The sequence below is a fragment of the Acinonyx jubatus genome, chromosome D4 (assembly GCF_027475565.1).
Source record: "Acinonyx jubatus isolate Ajub_Pintada_27869175 chromosome D4, VMU_Ajub_asm_v1.0, whole genome shotgun sequence".
In the NCBI taxonomy this organism is placed as follows: Eukaryota; Metazoa; Chordata; class Mammalia; order Carnivora; family Felidae; genus Acinonyx; species Acinonyx jubatus.
In genome coordinates this window covers 92,068,132-92,092,082 of record NC_069391.1, presented here as the reverse complement: position 1 = coordinate 92,092,082, position 23,951 = coordinate 92,068,132, and the positions used below count along the sequence as shown (strand labels likewise).

The following is a 23,951-nucleotide window of genomic DNA, read 5'->3' as shown; positions in this document are numbered from 1 at the left end:
CTCCCCGCGCTGCTGTCCGGCACATTTCTCCAGCGATGGCATGAGCCCCTCCTACCAGCCCTGACGGTGGGCCGCATGCGCTGCACGTGCTTGGAGGCCCTGCACGTCTAGCGCACCCATTCTACAGGTGGGAAAACAGAGGCACAGAGAGCCGGACAGTCAGGCCCCAGCATCTGGGCCTTGGAGCAGAAGTCTGGGATGAGCTGTGTCACTAGAGGAGACCCCTCCCCCGCCGGCTGTGTCCCCATCTGTGAAATGAGAGCCCTCTCAGCACCTGCCAGGGTCCAGGGCTCTGTGATCTATCCATTCGGATGGCCTTAGCCAGCCTCCCCGGCTGTATGGGGGGCCCCAGCAGTGCCTCCCCAGGCCGTGAACCGGGCCCCAAGCCTGGGCCTCTGAGGTGCCAGAGAGAGAGCTCTGAGCATCCACAGGCATGGCTTGGGGGAGGTGGGAGCCAGACTGGAGCCCAGAGAGGGGCGGGGCTCGTCCAAAGCCAACCACAGTGTGACAAGGGGGACTGACGGGGGCCACTGGGCCTGCGGAGCATGAGGGGCAGGCTCTCACACTTCTCTGGTGACCGGGGACTCCCTGGGCAGGTGCAGGCTTCAAAGAAGCTTAGGCAGCTCATCAGCACTAAGCCCCAGGATCGCCCTTGACCCTCCCATGCACTTGTTACAGCTTGGCTCGCCTGAACCCTGCTCGAGAACGAGCCCCCGACCCCCGCAGGCCCCAAACCCTCTCATTCTGGTGAGTGGCCTTGGATGGGACAGTCCCCTTCTCCATGCCTCAGTCTCCCCATGTGCAAATGAGGGATTATCACGCATCTTTTCACAGTGGAGTCCCGACTGTCCTGTGAATGTGTGCAATCATTTACAGGGACTCCACCCTTAAAGGTTTTACTAGCTTCCTGTTTTCTGACTAGAGAATGGCTTCATGCTTGTTGTAGAAACTCCAGCATAAAGAAGACGCAAGAGGCAAGAAACGGTTGCCCAGCGGTGGGGGCGGAGGAGCTGCGGGGTCAGCCCCGCAGGCTGTGTCCCTCCTGTGAGGGCTGTCCTGCAGGAGGGGCTGCTGGGATCTAGTCAGTGAACCCACCACCTGCTCTCGCCCTCCAGGGAAGCATGTGGCCCCGAGGCCTGTGTCCCCGCAGGAGCCCCACTCCATCACTGTCACTGTAAACCTGTAGGCAGCAGCTGGGTGTCGCCTGGGGTGACTCCCCCACCCCCCTCCCAAAGGCCCAGGCAAGCTGGCTTGCGAGGCGGCTGGCCAGGGACGGACAGCCCAGCAGTCAGAGCTGGGGCCTGACAGGGAGCAGAGTCTCGCCTTCTTGTGGGGCAGCTGAACGGCTAGTGTGCGCACGGGCACCAAATGGTCTGACAGAAAACATTTTGGGGAAATTCAGCCCAAACATTCAGCTCGTTGGAGCTACAACCTCAGGTTACTTTTTTGAAAATTGCTTTTAATTAAAAAAAAAAAAAAAAAAAAGGAGGGAAAGCCCATTGAGGCCACACTGCTTCCCTCTTAACCATCTTTCGATAGAACTTTCTGGAGTTGGTCCACGGTAAAAGATTTTTAGGATGAATATCTCACGTTTCTATCAACTAGAAACAAACAAACCAAAATCAATAATATTTAAAGAAGGGACGCCTGGCTGGCTCAGTCTGAAAAGCATGTGACTCTTGATCTCGGGGTCATGAGTTTGAGCCCCATGGTGGGTGTAGGTTTTACTATATATATATATATATATATATATATATATATATATATATATATATGAGCGCCTGGGTGGCTCAGTCGTTTAAGCATCTGAATTTTGATTTTGGCTAAGGTCTTAATCTCAGTTTGTGGTTTCAAGCCCCTCATCGGCCTCTGCCCTGACAGCATGAAGCCTGCTTGGGATTCTCTCTTTCTCTCTCTCTCTCTCTCTCTCTGCCTGTCCCCCGCTCTCTCTCAAAATAAATAAATAAATAATAAGTGTTAAAAAGAGAATATTTGTTAAAATTTCTTTTTTTACATTTTATTTATTTTTGATAGAGACAGAGTGCGAGTGGGGGAGGGGCAGAGAGAGAGGGAGACACAGAATCCGAAGCAGGCTCCAGGCTCTGAGCTGTCAGCACAAAGCCTGACCCGACGCGGGGCTCGAACTCACAAACTGCGAGATCATGACCTGAGCTGAAGTCGGACGCTCAACTGACTGAGCCCCCCAGGCGCCCCCCCAAAAAAAGAATATTTAAAGAAAATAAACAGCATTTTACATTTCTACAGTTATTATCCGATTTGAGGGAAACACACCAAAAACCACACCTGCCCCCATCCAGGCTTATGAACAGCCCCCCTCCCCCAGGCCGCCAGGGCCCATGGACACCACATCGGTCAAACTGGGGGCTGAGGAAGGTGCCCATGGGACCCCTTCAGGAAGAGGAGACCCCCAGGGTAGATCCTCCCCATCCCCTTGACAGGTCTGGCAGCACAGGTATGAGCCCACTTTACAGAGCAGAACACGGAGACCCAGGGCCTCAGACCTCTCTCCCCTCACTGCCTTCCCTGGTTCCTTTCCACGAGTCCATTCATTCCACAATGTTCCAGCGTACTGCCTGCTCCCAGTTGTAAACTGAGATGGGCAGGTGGTAGGGTGTGGGCCAGACCCCAAATGCAGAGGCCACGGCTTCAATCAGCTCTCCAAGGCGTCCGTGTGGGTTCTTGCTGCCTCTCCAACAGCCGCCCACAAGTTCCTTCCTGGCCCCTTACACCTGCACAGGGGGAGCCACAGTCCTCTCTGAGATTCAGCACAGGCTTTGAGGTCGCTGTAGGGGACGTTTGCAGGTAAACAGGGAGGGCTCCCTGGAAGGGGGGCTGAAGCCTGAAGGTAAGAGACCCTGGCATAGCCCAGGCACTGCTCCCAGTCTGGGCCAGGACACAGAGAGGCTGGGGCCCTGGGCAGCTGGGAGTGCAGAGGGGGGCGGGGGGAGGTGGCAAGGGGGTGGGGCCTGAGGGGCCCAGTTCCAGCCTTGATCACCGCAGGGCCTCCGTGATCTCAGGGTGATCTCAGGAAGGTGGCAGAACCTTCTCTAGCCCCCAGATGAAAACACTAAGCTTCGTGGCATCGGGGTGGGGGGGCCTGTCAGAGTCACGGTCTCAGCCATGGATGAGGGGACAAGGTTTTGGGGCAGGGGGTGGCCCAGGCAGTCTGTCATCTGAGGTGGGCCAAGTGCCTTCCCCACCTGGGCCTCGGTTTCCCTCCCTGCACACAGTCAGCGTTGCCGGGCTCTCCAAGAGGCCCCGGAAAACATGGATGGATGCAGCAGCCCAGCACATGGCTCATATCAGCCACGGACCCACCTCTAGAACCGACCCCAGTGCCCCCTGCTGCTTCTGATGGCTTTCGTGGCAGGTGGGTGTTCTGAGCTGTGACAAGGGACACTGTTTCCCGTGGGATGTGGCAGAGGTCTTGGGCCACCCCAGCTGCCTAACAGTACAGGGGGCCAGCACCACATGCTTGAACGCCCAGAACCCACTACCCAGCTGTAGACCAGCGAGAACAGTTTGTGTCCCTGACCTCGATGCCATCTGTCAGGGGCTGAACTGTGCCCAGACCCCCACCCCCCAAATTCAAGTGCTGGAGTCCTAACCCCAGTACCTCAGAACATGCCGTTTTTGGAGACAGTACCTCTCTACAGGTAACCAAGTTAAAGTGAGGTCAGAAGGGCTGCCTCTAATCCAGTAAGACTAGTGTCCCTATAAAAAGGGTAAATCTGGGCAGCGACAGAAATGTACAAAGGGACAGACGGCCATGTGAAGTTTGGAATGACACAGCCACAAGCCAGGGAACTACAGGAAGCTGAACAGAGGCGTGGAATAGATCCTTCCTAGGGCCTTTGGAGGGGACACATCTGCTGGCACCTGATCTCAGGCCCCGAGACAACAGGTGTGCAGTTCTAAGACACTCAGCCTGTGGCGCCCTGTTACAGCAGGTACCCCGGAACATACCGCCCTAAGTGGCCAGGCTCAATCTGGCATTTGGGACTCCTGGAGGCCTGGGCCAGCCGGTCCCACCTCCCCTCCCACTCACAAGCAGAGACCAGGGTTAGCCCTGTGTGCAAGCCCTGGAGATGGGCTGGGCGCCTCTGGCAGAGAATTCTGGGGCTCCAGCCTAGTGTGGTCTAGAGGGAGCAGGGATCACAGCAGGCCCTGTGGGCTCACCGGGCTTTCCCATGTGGCAAACGGGATATACTTGCTTGGTCAGGGGAACTGAAGAAACTCATCATGTGTGGTCCACAGGTCTGAAGTGGGGACCAGATATTATGGGGTGACTGCAACTCAGACCCAGGAGAGGGGAGGGTCCCTCACGTATTCCACTGGCTCTGAAAGCAGAGGTAGGGATGGGCTGCCCTGCTGGGACCCTGCTCTGTGGTTCCAGGAGAACACTCACCTCTTTGTGCCACCTGCCAGGCCCTCCAGAGCCAGTCCTGTCCACCTGGGCCACCTTCTCAGGCTTCATGAGCCAGGGACTTCGGCTGTTCTTCAAGCTTCCAAAATATTCCACCTCAGGACTTTTGCATCTGCTGTTCTTTCTTCCAAGATCACTTCCTCCAACTCCGCAAGAGACAAGCCTGCTTGGGAGCAGCCCTGAGCCACCCAGTGCCGCCTCTGCTGGGAAGTAGTCTGAGAGCCCCCTGGGCGAATGGCCAGGCAAGGACGCGGCGCCTGGGCGGGGTGGGGTCAGAGGGAGAGGAAGGGGCGGGCTGCAGCTCCGGGTCCAGCCCGGACCACGACCCGGGGAGCTGGGCCGAGGGCTGAGCCGGGAGAGGGCAGGTGCCCCGCCGCGTTCGTGAGGGCACAGCCAGACCCCAGGGGTCTGAATCTGCCCCCACCACCCGGGGCTCCTCAGTGAAGACCTACAGCATCGACCCCCCAGCTCAGAGGGCCTGGCCCACAGGGACACGGATGGGGTTCACATGTGCCGCTCACGGAGGACACCTGGCCTGGGGAACCGGGGTTTTCAGAGGGGCGGGAGCCGAGGGCAAAGCCCGTGCAGAGCCCTGGAGCGAGACTTCCTGCACCGCCAGCTTTGCCCCCTGGGGGGTTGGGGCTCCCGCGGGGTCGGCCCCGCCCCCGACCTACGGGGCGGAGCCGGCCCTAGGGGACGTGTCCCGGGCCGCCCCGCCCCTCCGGCTCAGGCCCCGCGGTCCCCGCCGAGCGGCAAGGAGCGCAGGGATGCACGGGGCGGCCTCGACCCCTCGCCGCAGGGCGAGGCCCGGGGGGCGCGCGGTGGACGCCGAACCCGCCCCGGGGAACGGCACAGGTGAGCGCCGGGGCTGCGGGCCACGAGCGAGGCTCTGCACCCATTTCACGGACCGGGAAGCCAAGAGGCGCGCGGCGCAGCGGGAGCGGGGAGGGGGTGCGCACAGCCGTGGCGGTGGGGGCGCGCAGCCGGGAGAAGGGGCGCACGGCCGCGTCCGGGGAGGCCCACAGCCTGAGACCCGCCCGAGGACGACCCTCTCCGACCCTCCCCTCCCGCCCAGCCGGCGCCCCAGCGGAGCCGAAGCCCGGCTGCAGGCGGCCCGAAACAAGGCGGCGGCGGCCAGCCGCCCCTCCGCGCAGGTGCGCGCCCACTCCCGCTGCGGCGCCCGCCCCGCCCGCGCCCCGCTCGGAGCAGGGGAAGTCGGTGCGGCCGACGTGGGGACCCGGCCTCGCTTAGCGGGGAGGCGCTCCGGTGCCCCGGCTGGCCCCCACCCCCAGTTCACAGGTGAGGAAACTGAGCCTGGCGGGGGAACGACTCTCCGCGGTCGCCAGGCTCCCGGGCCAGGGACGAAGTCTGGGGTCTCCGGAAGTGGGAGGACTGGCACTCAGCGTACTTTGTGACTGATTTCGAGAATGTTTTGAAGAGGCTTCACCTTCGTGCTTTGGCTGCGGTGTGGGCAGCTCGTCCGAAGCCCCAGGTTTGGAGGCTGGCTTTGCTGCATGAATGCGCCTAAAGCCTAACTGAGAAACAGAACCAGAGGTCCCCGAGGCTCACTTTAGCGGACACTGCCCCCTCCCCCTTATGCCTGAAGGTCTCTGCACACCTGTGGCCCAGGCCAGGCTCAGGACTGGGCTCTTCGCACGGGTGGAAGCGGGGCCTGGAGGAGCCCCCCTGGGTGCTGCCAGTCCTGCTTAAAACAGTCCCCACCCTGGGGGCCCTGGCGGGCAGCTCCTTCTCAAATGGGGAAACTGAGGCCCAAGGAGGCAAGTTGCCGGCACAGGAGAGGTGCTTGGCTTTAGGGGCAGCCTGGCCTGGTGAGGTGGGTTTATTTTCTTTGACTCCCTGTCCCCCTAATACCGAATTTGGTGCGTGTGACGACCGAGTGAGTGTTGCCCCACTGCCGGGGAGGTGGGTGTTGACCAAGAGGTGGAGAGACTTGCACAAGACCAGCCTAGGACGGGGAAGGGGAGGCCCTGATGTGTCTGCATACAAAAGACTGTTTGCTGAGAATCCTGGGGGTGGGGGGTGGGGCCTCAGAGGCCAGTCCCCGCCCTCAGGTTTCCCCGCCTCCAATCTTAGGGCTCAGACTCCTCTGGCCGCCCTGGGGGTCCCAGCCCATTAGCCCTTCCCCAGCATTTGGGGTTGAAAGACACCTCTCACCTGGGATATGTCGCTCTGCTTCTGGCCTCAGTTTCCCCCACGTGCTTAGTGGGCACTGCATGCCTGTCCCCGGCCTTGTGGACCAGTCAGGGGGAGTCAGGAAGGGCCTGTGCACCCCCCACCCCCGCCACAGTTGTTCTGCTCCAGGGTAACACAGTCACCCCAGACCCCACCATCCCCCTGCCCCATGGCCCCAGTCTTTTGAGCTTGAAATGTGTACCCACTTGTCCCTGTGGGGTTGTGACAGTTTGGCACACGCTACAACCTAGCAGTGGGGGCGGGGGGCGTGTTTTTCCTTGCCGTGGTAAAACGGACGCATCACTCTGCTCTTCCAACGTCTAGCCGCACGGACCTGGCATCCCGGGGTCCACGTTCTTCGCTCTTCGCCCAGGTGTGGCTGGTGAAGGGCAGAGGCTGGCTCCCAGCAGGGGTTAAGTGTTTGTTGAGTGGAGGCCGGCGTGTCCAGCTCGCCATGGAGGCCACCCTTCCGCTGCCCACAGGCCCCCGCCGGCCCTGGCCCGCATCCCGGGCTGCTCCAGCACTCCCTGATGGGGGAGATTGTGCAGGAACGCAGCCCTGCGGGAAGGACACGGTTCCAGCAGCCAGAGGTGACCCCCTCCCACTTCTGGAAGGGCGTTGAAGGAGATGCCTGGGAAGGGGGCTGCAGGAGGACCCGGATGATGAGGGCGTGCCAGGGGCGTGACTCCTATATCCCTGCGGCACCGGTGATCTGCGCCCACTTCACAGAGGACAGACCGAGGCCCAAGGGGAGTGGTCGGAATTCAAGTGTGGCCTCCTTGTTCCGAGGTCCAGCCCCGCCTTCTGCCTTCACGTTCCTTCCCCCGCCCCTGGAGCTTTGGGTGGCAGCTCTTCCTGAGTGGGAACCAGCCTGGGTCTGCTCTGAAACACACTGGGGATTCCGCCAGTGTGGGCTGACCCACCAGCTGGGGGGCGTGCCGGGAGACCCTGTCTCCACTGTGGCCGAGGCCCGAGGCCCGGGCCTGCCCTCGGAGGGGACAGGAGACGTGCTCAGAGAGGGCGAGTATCTAGCCTGAAGACACACAGCCGGGGCTGTGGGCCCCCCCACGTGTGGCTGTCCCCCCCTGCTGGGGTCTTGGGGATCCCACCCTCCATAGAGCACATGTCACCCTTTGAACTCTCCTCCTTGGGTTTCCCTTTCCGTTTGGGGGAAACCCAGACGCAGATCAAGGAAGCAACTCTCCAGTGTCGCAGGGACCCAGGCCGGTGGTGAGCGGGCCCAGCAACCTGTCTCCCCATCCCAGTCCCAGTGCACCTCTTCCCAGAACGGAAAAAAGTAACTGATTTACCAGGTCCGGGGGGGGGGGGGGTGGCGGGGGGAGGTCAGGGTTTGAGGGCGGTGTGGGCTCCGGGAAGGAGGAAGACGGAGCAAGCAGGCCTGTGGCCCAAGGTTCCAGATAAAAGATTAACAAACAGACTTGTTCTTCACCCTGCTGGCCATGCGGGGCTGGGCTGGGGAAGCACCATGGCAGGCCCTGCACCCCCCCCCTCCCCATGAGAGGGAGCATCCTCCTGGACCCGTTGGGGCGGGAGCTGGGGACAAGGGGCGTTCCAGGGCAAGTCTGCCCTTCACTGTCCAGGGAGCCCCTAGGGTTTGGTTTGGGTTTGTGTCTTCTTTGCAGTGAATCCATTTACTTTGTTTTTCCTGCTTTAAGATTTATTTGCACCTAGTAAAAAAGAGGTCGTACAAAAAGGCCACAAAGGGCCCAAGGAGCAATGCACCCACGGTTGAGGGGTGCATAGGTCCAGCCAGAGAAGGTGTCTGGGCCAGCCACAGGTGGGAGGGGCCTGGAGGAGAGGACAGCGTGAGGGTGTCCTGCAGGATGCCCAGGGGCAGCGGGGTGTCTGTGAGGGTTTTCAGCAGCGACAGGAGGAGGTGGGATTTGCCTCTTAGATATCAAGGGAGGGGCTGTTGGGAGCCAGTGATGGGGTCTGGGGTCTCCAGGACGGGGAGGGGTCAGTAAGGGCTGTGAGCAGAAGCTGGGTTTGCCGTGTCAAGGGCCATGGTGTCAAGGGCCTGCTGGCCCATCCGCCGGCCGTGGTGATTCCTCAGGACGTCTCTGGGAGGGGGTCTTGGGTGGACGTGACTACAGCCCCCCGCAGCCCTTTGGCACTCAACCACCTCCCTGCCCTGGCTGTGTGTCACCAGTTCTGTGGAAGGGTCTTGTGGGGACCTTGCCAGTGTACACGGGGGACATCAGTTTCCTCATCTGGAAGATGGCTCAGCCCAGAGATGTGTTCGCTGGCCTTCTGGGCCCACGGAAGGGATGCTGGAAGAGACCCATAGGACCCTGGGGGTGTCTGGGGTGTCATGGGCTGGGTGCTCAGAATGAGGCATTGAGCCCCCTCCTGGGGAGTGTTTCTGAGCTCAGGCACTGCTCTGAGGTCTCCCTGGGGTGGCCTTACTCTTCTCATGACCCTTGCGGGGGGGGGGGGGGGGGGAGGGCAGTTCACCCTGTTTTGCAGATGGGGAAATTGAGTCTGAGCAAGGTGAGGCCCAGGTCCAGGACTCAAGTCAGACCCAGTGGAGAGGGCCTGAGGTTTGGGGGCTGGGGGCTTCCCAGCAGGGGCAGGAGCACCTTCCCACCTCAGCATCCTGTCCAGACGTGGGGCTCCCGGTCGGCCCCCCAGGGAAGGCATTTCCCTCTTCTGGGCAGGTAGTGGGCAGGGCTCCTCCCCCTCCTCTCACCACGATTATTCCTCTGGCCCTGTGTTTGGCCGGCCACACACTGATGCTGTGGCTCCCTGCCTCTGACGGGTGTGAGCTCAGCTCGCTGCAGAAATGCAGAGTGTGAGGCCGTAGGGCTGGGGCACAGAGCCAGGACTGCACTTAAAGCCCCCCACTCTGAGTCTCTCGGAGACCCGCAGACCCCCACCCCACAGTGTGCTCACTGGGTGGGCTCTAAATCCTGGCTCCTGTCTGCGGGTCGGTGCCGCACCTCCCCCTTCCCTGACGGCCCCCTCTCTCTGTCCCCTTTATGGCTCTGAGCACCTTAGGGAGAATCACTTCTCTCCTTTCAGATGTGTGACCCATCCCCTGGGTGGAGAAACCCAGGATGGGCATCCTGGCCACCCCCACGGGAACCGGCAGCAGCACAGGATGTGAGTGACAGCGGGGCCCTCCCCCAACCCGTGCACACAGGGCGAAGCAGTTCCTGAGATGGCAGTGCTGTCTGGGTACTTCCAGATGGGTCACAGGCCCAGAGCAGCAGGTGCAGGTGGCGGGGGCAGGGGGGGTGCCGCAGAGCCCGAGGGGTCTGGGCTGGGCCGGGCCCTGGCTGCCAGGCGGTGACATTCAGCAGTGACACTGGCTGGAGGCTCTCTCCCCTTGTCTTAAATATCACAGACGCACCCGCAGAGCTGAATGGATTTATTACCACACCTCCCAGCCTGACCCTGCCCTTGACACTTCACCAGGCTGCTTCATCACCTCTGCTGCCGCTGTGGTCTGTCCCTCAGGGCTCCTGACCTTCTTGAGAAAGTTCTAGGTGTGCAGGCCAGGCACTTGGTGCGGGTGCTGTGAGCGCTCCCGGCCTCTCCCCCTGGCCAGCCCCCTCCCCAGGCGGTCACACGGGGCAGCACCGAAAGAAGCTGCTTAGCGGCCCCAGCCCCAGAAGCAGAAGTGGCGGCTCTAAATTGAGGACTAGGAAGTGTTGGCTCCCTGGTGACCCCGGGGGAGGGGCCACGTGGCCGGCCTGTGGCTGCTCCGTCTACCCGGTTCCAGAATGCCCCGCCCGCCTCCTGGCGGGGAGGACAGCCGGTGTCCGTGTCCACGGGTCCTGGTGGGGGCGCTGGCTGCAGCCCGGTGGCTGGGACCGCCTTTCTGTCGCTCCTGCCTTGGCGCCTGTCGAGGCCAAGTGTGGCGGTCAGTTAAGAGCCCAGAGTCTGCAGTGTTCAGTCCCAGGTCAGCGAGCGGAAGCGGGCAGTGTCCACCTCGGGGGCACAGGGTGGGTCCCCTGCCCTCCACGCCGGGGCTCTGCGCGCACACACACACACCCCACCCGCCCCGGTACGCCAGTCTTTTCCATCTTGACCAAGCTAAGGGGCCAAAACAATACCTCGCATTTTAAATTTGCACTTCTTTGATTGACACAAGTATTTTCCTGGAATTTTTAGGAGCTTTATTGAGATGTCACTCACCCATTTAAAGTGTGCATTTAATGTGTGCAGCTCAGTGGCTTATAGTACGTTTTCAGATAGGTACAGCCATCACCACAGTCCTTTTTAGAACATTTCATCACCCCGGAGAGAAGCCGTGCGCCCTCCAGCAGTCTCCCCCCCACGCCCCCCGCACCCCCCGCCCATGGCTAATCTGCTTTCCGCCTGTGAGGATTTGCTTGCCTCTTCCAGACACTTCCTATAAACAGAGTCTGACAACATGAGGTTTTGTGACTGGCTCAGGCACCGAGCGTCCTGTCCTCATAGGGTTCGGCCACACCGTGGCCTGTGTCGCTGCCCCTCTCCTTTTTGTCGTCTGGTGCTGTTCCAGCGGGGCTTGTACCATTTTCTGTTTATCTGTCCACTCATCCGTGTGGACGTTGGGGTGGTTTCCACCGTTTGGCTCTCGTGAGTGACGCTGTTGTGTGTGCGTGTGTGCAAGTCTGTGTGTGGATGTGTTTTCATCTTGGTTGTGTTGCTGGGTGGGGTGGCCCTGCACCACGTGGTAACGCCCCATGTGACCGTCAGGAAGGGGGCTTCACGTGTTGTGTTCCCACCTGCAGGGCATGCGGCTCCAGGTTCTCCACCTCCTGGGGACACCTGGTCCTTTTCAGGGACAAGTGCTTGCTGGATGTGAAGCAGGGACTCCCTGGTGATTTGATTTGCATTTGCCTGAAGGAAGGACGTTGAGCATCTTTTCATGTGCTTATGGGGGCCACTGGTATGTCTGTCCAGAAATGTCTGTCCAGATACTTTACCCATTTTTAAATTTGGTTATTTGTCTTTTATGTTGGAGTGAGTATAACGGGGCATCTGGGTGGTTCAGTTGGTTGAACGGCCGACTCTTGATTTCGGCTCAGGTCATGATCCCAGGTTGGTGGATGGAGCCCCGCCTTGGGCTCTGCACTGAACAAGGGGCCTGCTTAAGAGTCTCTCTCTCTCCAAGAGTCTCTCTCTCTCCCTCTGTCACCTCCCTCTCTCTCTCTCCCTCTGCCCCCTCCCCGCCCCCTCCCCACTCTCGCACGCACTCTTTCTCTCTCTCAAATAAAAATTTTTTTCATTTATAATTCAGCATAGTAACTTCCGCACTCTAAACACAAGTCCTTTATCAGATATACAGTTGACAAATATTTTCTCACACTCTGTAGCTTGTCTTCTTACTTTCTTGATCATGGCCTTTGAAGCACAAAGATTTTTAATTTCAGTCAAGTCCCATTTATCTATTTTTTGCTTTTGTCGTTAGTCTTTTGGTGTCGAATCAAGGTCAGGAAGATTTATCCCTCTGCTTTCGTCTGAGAGTTCTGCAGATTTAGCTCTTACATTTAGGTCTGGGATTCACTTGAAGTTCGTTTTTGAGTCTGGTGTGGGGAGAGGGCCCGCGCTGCTTTGCCTGTGGATGTTGTTGCCCAGCACTAGCTGCTGGAACACCGTTCTCTTCCCGCCGAATGGTCCTCGTGCCCTCATCAAAGCTCACCTGACTTTAAGAGTTCATTTCTGCCCTGTCACTTCTGCTCCATTGGCTCCGGGTCTGTCCCTTTCTCACCGTAGCTTTGTGGAAAGTTTCGAAACAAGAAAGTGTGACTCCTCCAACTTTGAGGTTTTTCAAGAGAGTTTTTGTTGGAACTATCCTAGGTTTTCTGCATTTCCTTAAGAATTTTAGGACCCTCCTGTCAGTTTCTGGAAAGGCAGCAGCTGGGACTCTGGGAGGGGCTGTGGTGTGTCTGCAGAGGAGCCGAGGCTAGTGTGGCGGTCAGTCTCCCAGCCCGCGGGCACGTGCGACTTCACCTCTGGGCAGGACCTTTATTTCTGCCCGCAGTGTCTTGTAGTTTTCGGGGTTTAAGTTTTACTCTTCTTTTGTTCATTTTATTCCTAAGCAATGTATTCCTTCGGACACTCTTGTAAATGGAATTGCTTTCTTTATTCCACTTTGTTCCCTGCCACTGTGCTGAAATATGATGGATTTTCGGGTGTTGGGCTTGCATCCTGCAGCCTTGCTGGACTTACGAGTTTCTGTAGGTTTTTAGTAGATGCCTGGGGATTTTTGGATTCGAGATGGTGTCAAATGGAGGTTTGCTTCTTTTCTGATGTGAATGCTTTTTATTTAATTTTTTTTTTTAAACTAATTGCCCTTCCCCTGGTTTCTGAGACATTGGTTTTTCTTTTCTGATTTACCTGTTCTTTTCCTTTGTGATTGTTGACACCGTCTTAGTAATTTGGTAGTGCCGTCTATCAGGGAAAGACCTGCTCTGGGACAGGTACCCACACCCCCTGCTCTGCTGCTGACTTAGTCCCGGGCCCCTCCCCTGTGGAACCTTGGTTTCCTCGTGGCAAAATGGAGACGATGATTCTTCTCCGCTGTCCTCTGAGATGGTTAGGAGTGCTGCACGAGGCTAGGAGTGAGGGTGCTTCTTGGCCAGAACATTCTATCAGAGCTGCATTGCTGGTGGGGGTAGTGATGCTGGTGTCGGACACCTGCAGACGGGGGCCCACATCCTCCCAGCCTCAGGACAGACGGGGACAGCTGTGGCCAGTTCCCGCGGTGTGTCACCCAGCCTTGCTGTGCCTCAGTTTCCCCATCTGTAAGGTAGTGATGGACTGCCCTGCTCACAGGGCTGTAGCCAAGCACCCACTAGGTTCCCGGTGTTAGCTGATCCAGGAGTCAGCACCCCACCCCTTGCACAAAGCATGAGGGACCCCGGTTCACATTCTGCCCCACATTTCGGCCCGTGAGCCCCCCTCCCCCCAGTTCTCAGTGGGGCAGAACAAGGGGTGGACTAGTGTGGCGTGGCAGAGCACAGCCAAATGCTGTCACTCACAGTCACTGCCCATGGTGAGGCCTGGGGCAGCCGCGGCTCCTACTGTTTTCCTGACAGCACGAAGCGGGGCCGATGCTCAGGGCTACTGCCCCCTTAACAACCTCGCCCTGAGTGGGGCAAGGCCAGCACAGCTGGACAAGGGGTGGCTTGACCTCCCCCTGCCTTGGTTTCCCCTCTGGACAGGTTGGATGTGCCAGGCATGTGCATGTGTGACTGTCCCGAGTGACAGCCGCTGTCCTGGGCGGTCCTGGGTGTGCTCTCCTCCCACAGCCTATGTGGAATGGGGTGCCATGGTGGCACGCATGGAGCCCCTGTGGCTGTTTCCAGGTGGGCGTGGCCTTGGGGGGCACTCTAGCCCCCAGGGGGTGTCCTGGGTACAGATTTTAAAAGCAGAGCCCGCAGCGTTGGCTGGCGAGTTGGCTGTGGATCAAGAAGCGTCCACGTGTCAGGGCTGGAGCACGGAAGGAGCCGGCCTGGTGCTGCCGTCCGAGTGAACACGGGAAAGGCCACGTGTCGCGCAGCCTGGCGAGTGCAGGAGCTTGGCTGGGTCACAGCGTGCCAGGCTGATGGCAGAATGTCATGGCTGGTGCCTTCCCAGGGCCTTGTGCTGAGCAGGGGAGCCAGACACAGGGCACGTGGCTGCGTGCATATGTCCGTGTGCGCACACGTGTTCAGAAGGTAGCCTGGTGCCGTCTTGCTGGTTCCGAATCCCTGCCCTGCAACACAAGAGCTGTGTAGCCTCGGGAAGTGACTTAGCCACCCTGTGCCTCAGTTTCCTAACCTGTCAAGTGGGGAGAATGGTGGCTCCCCAGGAAGGCACTGTCCAGGTTGATGTGTCAGTGCACGTAAGGCGTGCGTTCAGCATCCGGCACTCTGTAGGCTCCCTGTAAGTGCCAGCTGTTGTCATTGTGGCGGTCTTATGACGGTGCTGTGATTGCCACTCCGTTCATACCGTCTCTGTACGTCCTTATGGAAGGACGGCTGGCTGGCATTTGTCACCAGGCTATGCCTTGCTTGGCCGCACGGGTCCACGGCCAGGCACATTGGTGGTTTCTGTACACGTGGGGGTGAACATCCTGGTGTAGAAATCCTGGCTGCAGATTCGTAATTCTTTCCTTTGGCTAAATTCTCGGATGATCCACGACACAAAGCTCTTCACACGTTTTCCCACCCGGAAAGGTTTGGATCCACGCAGAGCTGGCGTTCCCAGGCCTCTTGAACTTGGCATATGGTCTTTTTTCTCTTACAATTGGCCAGCTCGAGGGGTGAGAGACGAGGTCTCTGAATCCGCACATCCTCAGCTACTGTGAGGAAACAGATTCTTGCCTCTTGGCTCCTTGTGTTTTTTCTGTGAAGCACGTGTTCCCACGTTAGCCGTTGTTTTTTATTTGGGGTCAGCTTTTGTGGATGGGTACGAAGATACCAACCAGCAAGGGGGTTGAACCTTCATCCTGCGCTCTCCAGATCTCTTCCTGGTTGTTTCACCTGAGCTTGTTTGTGTCTTAGTTATTGGAGCAACGAAAGTTCTCCTTTCTTACTTTTCACGCACACTGCCCGTCTCTCCCTTCCCCTGTTTTTTCCTTGCTTCTGCCTTTGGAGCTACGCTTAGATACTAATTGTGTGCAGTTGACCCTTGACCAACACAGGAGTTAGGGGTCCTGACCCCCATGCAGTTGATATTTGGATATAACTTCTGACTCCCCGAAAACTTAACCACTAATGGCTACTGTTGGCCACAAGCCTTACTGATCACATCAGGAGCTGGTTCACACCTATCTCGCATGTTAGATGGGTTATGTACCGTATGATTACAGTAAAGTAAACTAGAGAAAAGAAACGTCATTAAGAAAGTCGTAAGTAAGAGAAAATCCATTTACAGCCCTGTCCTGTAAAAAGTCCACACTTGAGTGTACCCGAGCAGTTCAAAACCATGTTGTTCATGAGTCACCTGTGTTTGCTTTTCTTGTCTTCTGACACAGATTCGTTTTTTCAACACTGTGGTCTTTGGAACCTCTAAAGTTCACTTAATGTTGGGATCTGCTCTGCGTTGGCCCCCAGGCCACCGGCCGAGTGGCTGCCACGCCAGATGGCCTGGGCCGTGGCACCTTACCCAGGGCGTCGTGTGGCTGTTGGAGCAGCAGTGCCCTTCCCCGCCGGGGCTCCTTCCCACCCTCTGCCGTCCAGGGTAGGGTCCTCATCTCTGCTCTCTTCTTCCCTAGGCACGTGCACACGGGTGCAGCCACCCCCGCGGGGCACCCTTCAAGTCCTTCGTGGCGACGGCACTTCTGTGGGGACTGTCCTCGTGTTCCACTGCCCCTCAGGCCACCAGATGGTTGGGTCCGGCCTCCTCACCTGTGCTTGGAAGGGGAGCATCGCCGAGTGGTCTTCAGTGAGCCCCGTGTGCAAATGTGAGGCCCGCTTCCCCTGAGTACCTGCAGGGGGTGGGGGGCAGCTGGTCCTGTCATGTGGGGTGTGAGCATCCACGGAGGGGATGCGGTGGGTACAAGTCCCCGCTAGGCCTCTGTAGGGTCCCGACCCCGCTGCTGGCAGCTGGACAGCCCCCACTGGGCCCCATGTCTGCACATGGACTCCAGGCCCAGCAGCCTCAACCCTCGCTCTGCCACCAACTTGGCCTGTCAGCACCGAGAGCTTGTTTGAGCTGTTCTCTGTCATCTTTTAAGCGAGCAGCTCTGTCTGTTCATTCATTCATTCTTTTATGCATCCATGCAGCAGACCTTAATAGGATATTATCTGTGCTATGGATTCTAGAACTGGGGACACTGAGGGCCAGGATGCTTGCAGCCCCGGGCTCCCTGTCAGGGGACGAGATGGCTTTCTAGCTTTCGAGTTGTATTTGTTGTACAGGGTGGTGAAGGGTTTTCCAAAGGGAGGTCACTGTATCGCGTTGACGTGTGTCGGGCATCAAAGAGGGCTTCGTAGCCAATACGGTTTGGAACATGCTGGATTAATAGGCTACAGCACTTCTCAGAGCCTTTCAAATGCTCGTGTGCGGGATCAGTCTCTGAGAAGGAGGGCGCCCATCCGGATTAGGCTCCAAGATAACAGGGATTCACTGACAAGGAGCTTTCTCTCTGAGGGCCCATAGCCCTCAGGATGGGCATCTCATACGGCACTCCCTGTGGAGGGGGGACCCAGGCTGCGCTGGCCCCTCGCTCTGGGGTGGGACTCAAGACAATGGCACCTGTGTTCTGGGTGCTTGTCGTGGCCGGGCAGGAAAGGAAGGCCCTAAGAAGTGCCACACATGATTCCCCTCACCCTCATGGGCCAGAAGGTGGATATACAGCTGCGGGGACGGCCGGGAGAGCTCTTGGGTCTGGGTGGCCTGTGCTCAGCTGGGGCAGGGGATGGGGGTGGAGGCGGGGCGTGAGCAGTGTCACCGCAGGGCAGGGTGTGCAGTGTTGCTCAGACTAGGACCCTGGGCCTTGTCTTCCCAGGATGCCCGTTAGAAGCCGGTAGAACACTGCTCGACCCATAGCTGAGGTCACACGGCTGTTAAGCAGCAAAGGCCCTTTGACCTCAGACACAGGCATTCTTCTTGCTTTTGAGCCTCCTGGAAAGTGAACTGAGAAGGCACGTGGGCCCCTGAAGGGTTTACCAGCTTGGAGCACGTGGAAGCAGGCCACTGCTGGCATGTGGCTGCCATGGAACCAGGGGGCTATCACTGAACTCCTTTCAGAGCTTTTCCGGGTGTGCTGCTGTGAACCCCTACACACCCTCCGAAACCCTGCCCAAGCACCCCCCCCCCCTTTAGGGGACAGTGTTCCCTGACAGCCCCAGCCACCAGCACCTACCTCCCTGCCTCCCCCACGGAACGGGGTTGCCGAGGGCCTCGCGAGCCCTGTGCAGGAGGTGGCCCTGTCTCCCTCACAGCCGTGCCGCCGTACGAGACCTTCGGCTTCAAGGTGGCCGTGATCGCCTCCATCGTCAGCTGTGCCGTCATCCTACTCATGTCCGTGGCCTTCCTCACCTGCTGCCTCACGAGGTGCATGAAGAGGAGCGAGCAGCCGTCCGACAGGTACGCTGGCCCCAGCGGCCTCCAGCCCTCCCTGCCGCCCGAGCCTGAGGGCAGAGGGCGCTCCATGGGCACTTGCCATCCGTGCCCTGGGCCTCCGGCAGGTGTCCAGGGGCACTGGGGCTGCCCTGGCTCCTCAGGGAGCCTGGCTACCGAGTGCCGCCCCACAGCAGCCTGCGACTCACAGAGCCTCGCGGCTCTGGAAGGTCTTTCCTAACCAGGCCGCACACATGGGTCTGGTCTGGGCCTCCTTCAGTCTGGGTCCGCTCGCGGCCTGGGCTCCATGGTGCTGGGTGAGCAGGGTGAGGAGCCAGAGTCCGGCTCATCAACCGCCTTGCAGAGGATTTGGCACCCTGAATGTCCTTCCCCCGTCTCTCCCCAGGGCAACCCAGCTGTGGCTCCAGCTGAGAGCCGGGGACTTGGATACGGTGCAGGCCTCCTACCTCGGCCTCAAGGGCCCGAACAATGGCGGCGGTGGTGGCAGGGACCCCGGGGTCCGCCCTGGCCAGGCGCACGACAACTACAGCTTCACCACGTGGGCACGGGCACGGCGAGGAGGGCATTGGGCGTGAGGGTGGGGGGCCCAGCTCAGTCAGGACGCCCGTCATCCCACACGCTGCCCACCCTTACCTGAGCCTCAGCTCCCACCACCCAGTGCCTTTATCCTGGGAACTCAGACCTGCAGAGACAGGAGGTCCCCTCCCGGGGGACGCAGCAGGGCTCTGGGTCTTGTGCTCCTTGCACGGGCACACAGACTTTCTGAACCGTTACAGGGACTTTCTCTTATGTCCCTTCCTCTGACTCCCGGAGTCTGGTCAAGACTGCACGTGGGCTGCAGATACAACAGCTCCCGGTGTTTCTAGCTTTCAGCATGTGCCCTCTGACCCCAGCGCTGGGGCTCCGGGCGCCTTCAGTGGGGCGGGCTGTTTGTTTTTGGCAGCTTTGTCTCTTGCGGGTTCTGGGACGCCAGGCTTCTGCATGGCCACACTCAGGCTGCATCTCCCGGATGTGCCCCCTGGTGGCGCTGCTGTGGGTCACAGACACAGGTCAGGCTGGTGCCCCGTGGTCACATGCTCTGGGGCCTCTCGGTTGAGGCGTCCACGTCACGTGATGAAGAGGGGACTCTGCAAGGGGCCATACTGCTCCCCCCACGGCCCTGACCTGTGGCCTGGGGGTTACACATGGTGATTCTAATTGTGCCGCGACTCTGCCCTTCCTGTTGTGAGGAATGAGGATGAGCTCTGGCTGTTTACTCACTGTCTTTTTGGTTTTGCTGTTTGCACGTCACTCTGAACTCTTTCCTGAACTTTATTTTGGGGAGATGTCAGGAGCACACAGAAGCAGACGGAACGTGTAATGGGCCCCCTGTCATGCTCACGGTCACTGTCCCCGACCTCATCTGGGCTCACGTTTCCACAGGCTCCAGTCCTTTCCGTCCACCTGTCCCCGTCCGGTGGCCTTGCTGCATGGCGGCTGCTGCGGCCTCAGGGTCCTCCGTCAAACGGCCAGGGTCTTAGCAGTGCCTGGGCCGGCCGTCACCGTTCATCCTGCTCGTGTCTTGAGGCGCGGCTGTGGTGCGGTGGTCTGGCCCCGTGTCTGTTTGCGACCTCCCTGGCCCAGCGATGGCTGGAGTGTGGAGTCTGGCCCACGGGGAGGCGCTGATTTCCTGTCTCCCTCCCTGGAGCTCCAGATGCACCTTAGACACACACTAGGCGCACGTCACGGTGGCGTGGCAGAAATGCTGCCTCGCCCCCTTTCCATCAGTGCACCACGTGGTCCGCGGTCCCCAGAGCGTCGCCCCAGATGCTCCAGCCACTGCACTCGGGTGTGGGTGAATGTCTGCACTTACTTAGGGTGGTTTTCCTTTCTCAAGATGACATTTGGGACCACCCAAGAATGGACTGTTGAGGTCAACAGTCTGGATGTTTTTATTTCCACGTTCTTTCCCCAGGAGCCCAGCACGAGTTATCTGAGCCGTTTTCACAACAGCTGCACCGTCACCGGGTGTCAGGACTTGTCTCCCGCTCACTCCCTTAGCAGGCGCAGCTTCATGCTCCTCGGCGGCTCCTCAGTTAACGCTGAGGTGTTCCCCACACCATCGCTGTCCGTTGTATTGTTGGCTTTAGTCCTTCGGGGTTACTCTGCGTGTCGCCTGCTGGTGACGGCTGTTCTGGGAGCTCTGTGTGTCCTTGGGACAGAAGCGTAGCCACGGCCACAAGTGCCTGCCTTTTTGCTCCGGCTGCACCGTGGGGTCTCGGCTGATACATTCCCTTCGCGGACGGTCAGCCCCCCTCCTCCCCCCGGCAGGTCTCAGAGCTTTTCCATCGCCCCCTACCCGGTGGCACCTTCCCTTCCCATTACAGACTGTGACACACCGTGCTGTGTCTTAGCTGGGGATGCACCAGTTCAGTGGGGGAGGAACGGCTGTCTCTCGGATGTGCCTTCCTAGGTAAGGCCCAGGGCCTCGAGCCCCCCATCTAGGTCAGTGGGGCTGTCTGGAGGAGGCCAGATGTGCCCCCGGCATTCCTGTTTTCTGTATGTTTCCCAGCAACTCCCAATAGGCCAGGTGCTGCTCTAACCTTAGCAGCGGGCACTGTTTCCATCCCATTTTAATAGAAACTTGTCCAGAATCGCACATAACTGCTAAGCGTGAAGCCGAGTTTGGACTCCGGCTATCTGGCTCCAAAGTCCACAGCCTCACCCACCAAGCAGTCTTTCCTCTCCGCTAATTAACTGGTTCATTTACTTATTCATCAAACCAACATAACTTCTTAACTCCTACTACTTCCTAGAGCTTTTCTGAGAGTTAAGTGTGGGGGGAGCAGAGATCCAGGCAGGCTTCCTGGAGGAGGTGATGCCTGTGGTGAACAGATGGGGAGAGTCTGCATTTGGGGGAAGGAGAGAGACAGCATCTTAAGTGGGGGCAGGAAGCAGCAGGGCAGTGTGAGCAGGAGACGACCCGGTGGATGGGGGTGCAGGCTCTGGTCAGGCTGAAGAGTGTGATTGGTTTGTGGGTTGGAGGTGGGATGCACAGAGGAACCGGAGATACAGGCAGTGGGTGATCTGGCCCCAGGCCACCAGAGGACAGCCTGGAGGAGCAAAGCTGTCTCTGCCCCCAGCAACGGGGCCAGGGAGAGGCCTGGCCCCTGTGCTTTCTGCACATGCTGAATAAGCCCCCTTCCCCAGCACCGCCCCAGGAAGCCCCTTCCCAGCTTGGAAGGTGGGCATGCTGCTCCTTGGACCACATACCTCATAGGAGTGAGGGGTCTGAGGCCCAGGGAGGGGCCTCCTCAGGCTCAGGGCAGTTCTGGCCCTGCCCCAAGCCCACTGAAGGCAGGGCCCAGGTGCCCGGCATGGGGGCAGTGTCGGGTTACACGGGGTCCCCGCTCTTCCCCCAAGCTTTGCCTCTTCTTCCTGCAGAGACCTGGGTGAGGGCACCAGAGAAATGGCTGGCATGGCCCGTGGCGTGGACAAGGACCCCTGGACCACCCGTCCTGCTGGCTCACCCCGTGCCCAGGTGATGGTGCACACGGCGGACCCGGGGCACGCCCTGCCTACCTCCTGGCCCGCTGCAGGAATGTCCAGGCAGCATGTGGCCTACGTCCCGGGGTGACTGAGGCAGAGGCCAGAGCCTGCCCTCCACACTGGGAAGACCAGGCCAACCCCACCACCCAGCCACCTGCATATCCACCTGTGCCCAGCTTAAGAGTGGTCAGTGAAATCACCTTCTGGGGTTAGGGATCCCTCAGGGTGCTGAGCTGGGGACGCCAGTGGGGTGTCCTGTCCCGGGGACGCCCAGCCAGAACAGTTTTTATAGATAGGCTCCCTTGGAACCAGCATGAAAGGTTCTGGAACCAGGTGCAACCCTGCCTAGCCTGCTCCTTTAAAGAAACTGGAGGACATTTTAAGCAAATCTCACTTATAGCAGAGCAGGAGGCCAGGCAGCCAACCTCTAGGCTCCTGCTGGCTGCCTCGTCTTCCCCGCAGGCCAGGCTGGGGCCTGTGAGCAGGGGCCCAGCTGGGGTGCTGCCTCTGTTACCTGCACAGTAGCCACGAGGGGTAAGAGGTGGGAAATAAACCATTCTAACACTGGGAAAACAAAGATAAAGATCACTGTCTTGATTTTCAATCTCTGTTGTACTCAGGGTGTAAAACAACTCCCTTATTGTCACTGCTGCTCAGGGCCCCGGGCTTGCCGGGGCTCCGTTGGGCAGTGCCATCAGCAGCCTGCTCACAGAGACCTCAACGGCAGTGGCCGTCTCGAGTGGCCCAGGTCTCCTTGCACACTGGGGGCTGGTGTCCACGGTGAGAGTCCTGAGTGCCAGCCATGCCCTCCGGGGCCTGGGAAGTCCTGCCGGGTCACTGCTGCTGCATGCCAGCCAGCAAGGGGGCAGCTGAAGTCCACTTCTGGATGGGAGGAGGACCAGGCACAGGGGGACACCTTCAAAGCCATCACAGTCCCCCAACCCCGAACTCGTCAAAGCAGTTTGACAAGAAGATGTCCTGTCTCTTACCACCCAGCCCCTCTTCCTGAGGGGACAGACAGACAGCATACCTGTATGTCCACACCCATCAGGTGTGGCTCTAAACGTTTGCACCTGCTGCTGTGCTCCTTCAGGGCTCACTGCTCAGCCACGCCTCTGAGTGGCTCCTGGGGGCTGCTAGGTCCCACCCTCCACGTCCACAACTGTCCTGGGCCGGTTAAGATCCGACCTCCAGTCTCCTGCATTTTGGGGTGGGATCTGTCTGGCCATTGAGAAAAGTCACTTTGGTTTGTCCTCTGACCTTCCCTGCTTCCTGCCCAGAGCCTCCGCAGCCACACTGGGGCTGTGAGGAGGGCAGCCTGTGGTCCTCAGGAGCCTGGGCTGCCCCCCTGAAGCCATGATTGCGGTGTTTCCCATCACTTACAAATATATCCTGATGCAGGCTACCCGGATTGGTCTGTCTGTCCCTTGGCTCTTTTGGGAAGCCACCTGCTGAGGGACCCTTGGGTGGTTTTCAGCTGTTGCATTTGGTGCCAACATCCTTTCTGTCCTGGGATGCTGTTCTGTAGGGTGGGTTTCAGGGTGGGATCGTAAGGCCAGAGGGTGTGTGCAGCCCTCACCTGGGCACGAGGAAGCTTTCACGCCGCGCTCCCGTGGGGGGTGCCGGGGGACACCAGCTGGGTAACGTTGTTCCCAGCCCTCAACCTGAGCAGTGCAGGCTCCACATGATGGTGTCCCCGGCAGACCTGGGCTCTCCCCAGATTCTCTGGCAGTGGCAAGCCGTGCCCCTGGGCCACGCGCCTCTGGCGAGTCTGCAGGCTCAGCTGCGGGGGGCCGGGCTGGGGTGACAAGCTGCCGTGACCCCACAGAGGGTGGCCGTGACGCTGTCAGAAACTGCTGTGCTCCTTGCGTGCTTTCAAGTCCTGTCGAGGCAAGTATTTTGTCCCCGGGTACTGGCCCGGGGCTCCCGGAGCACAGGACGGGAAGACTGCGGTGAAGCGGCCCAAGGAGGGCGGCCCCGTTCTGCATTCCTAACAGCTGAGGGTGACAGATGGGGTCCGGCTGGGGCAGGTGCACGAGTGTCAGAGTCCTTGCCCAGGAGACCCGGGGGCGGGAGACCTCAGCTGTGTGGCACGCTGGGCTCTGAACCCGTGTGCGCCACAGCCAGGGGTCTCTGGTGGATTGGGAGCGTCCCAGACGGTTCAGGGCAGAGAGGCATCACCCAGCTGCAGAGAACAGGGAAGCAGCCAGCCCCAAGCCCCCCAAAACCAGTCCCACCTTGTACTGGGAAGAGAGGAGTAAACACCTTTCTGCTTCTGGAAACCCCAAGCTCGCTCCCACGGAGGGGCCTCAGCACCTGCCACCACCCCCATCCCCACTCGTGCCTGCAATGCTGCCAGGCCAGCTTCTCCACCCAGGTCATCATGGTGTTCAGGAAGTGTCCTGCTGCTGCGAGGAACAAGCCCTGTGCCAGCCCCAGGCCCTGGGGTGGAGGCACACCTCAGAGATTTATCTCCCAGTCCTGGGGGCTGGGAGCCCGAGACCCACGTGCCAGCCCATGTAGTTCTGGTGTGGACCCTCGTGCTCGCACACAGCCACCTTCTGTGTCCTCACGCGTGCTGGGTGACCAGGGCAGTGGGCTCTCTGGTGTCTGGTTACAAGGACACTAATCGTAGGGATCAGGGCCCCACCCTTAGGACCCAGTTTACACTCAGTACTTCCTCAGAGGTCCATCTCTAGAGACAACCACGGGGCAGGGCCTCGATCCACGGATTTAGGGGACACAAGCATTCAGTCCG

The 23,951-nt window shown here is 59.4% G+C and overlaps 1 protein-coding gene across 3 annotated transcripts; it reads left to right on the top strand.

Annotated features, from left to right (window-relative positions):
- The first annotated feature begins 5,145 nt into the window (after window positions 1–5,145).
- Window positions 5,146–21,776, top strand: SUSD3 (sushi domain containing 3). Of its 3 annotated transcripts, XM_027041262.2 has the most exons (6): window positions 5,170–5,302; window positions 9,683–9,763; window positions 15,855–16,043; window positions 17,527–17,671; window positions 18,051–18,203; window positions 21,089–21,776. In XM_027041262.2, exons 2-6 carry the CDS (start codon window positions 9,718–9,720, stop codon window positions 21,279–21,281), a joined length of 726 nt encoding a protein of 241 aa, XP_026897063.1. In that variant the 5' UTR covers window positions 5,170–5,302; window positions 9,683–9,717; the 3' UTR covers window positions 21,282–21,776. The 3 variants fall into 3 exon arrangements, with proteins under 3 accessions (XP_026897062.1, XP_026897063.1, XP_014938392.2); XM_027041261.2 differs by lacking the exon at window positions 9,683–9,763 and having other exon boundaries at window positions 5,146–5,302; XM_015082906.3 differs by lacking the exons at window positions 5,170–5,302; window positions 9,683–9,763 and adding an exon at window positions 9,807–9,873.
- The last annotated feature ends 2,175 nt before the right edge of the window (window positions 21,777–23,951 follow it).

Coding starts and splice junctions, on each gene's coding strand:
- SUSD3 (XM_027041261.2), top strand. CDS start 5,215: ATGCACGGGGCGGCCTCGACCCCTCGCCGCAGGGCGAGGCCCGGGGGG. Junction 16,044..17,526: donor AGTGAGCCCCGTGTGCAAAT/GTGAGGCCCGCT, acceptor TCTCCCTCACAG/CCGTGCCGCCGTACGAGACC. Junction 17,672..18,050: donor AGCGAGCAGCCGTCCGACAG/GTACGCTGGCCC, acceptor GTCTCTCCCCAG/GGCAACCCAGCTGTGGCTCC.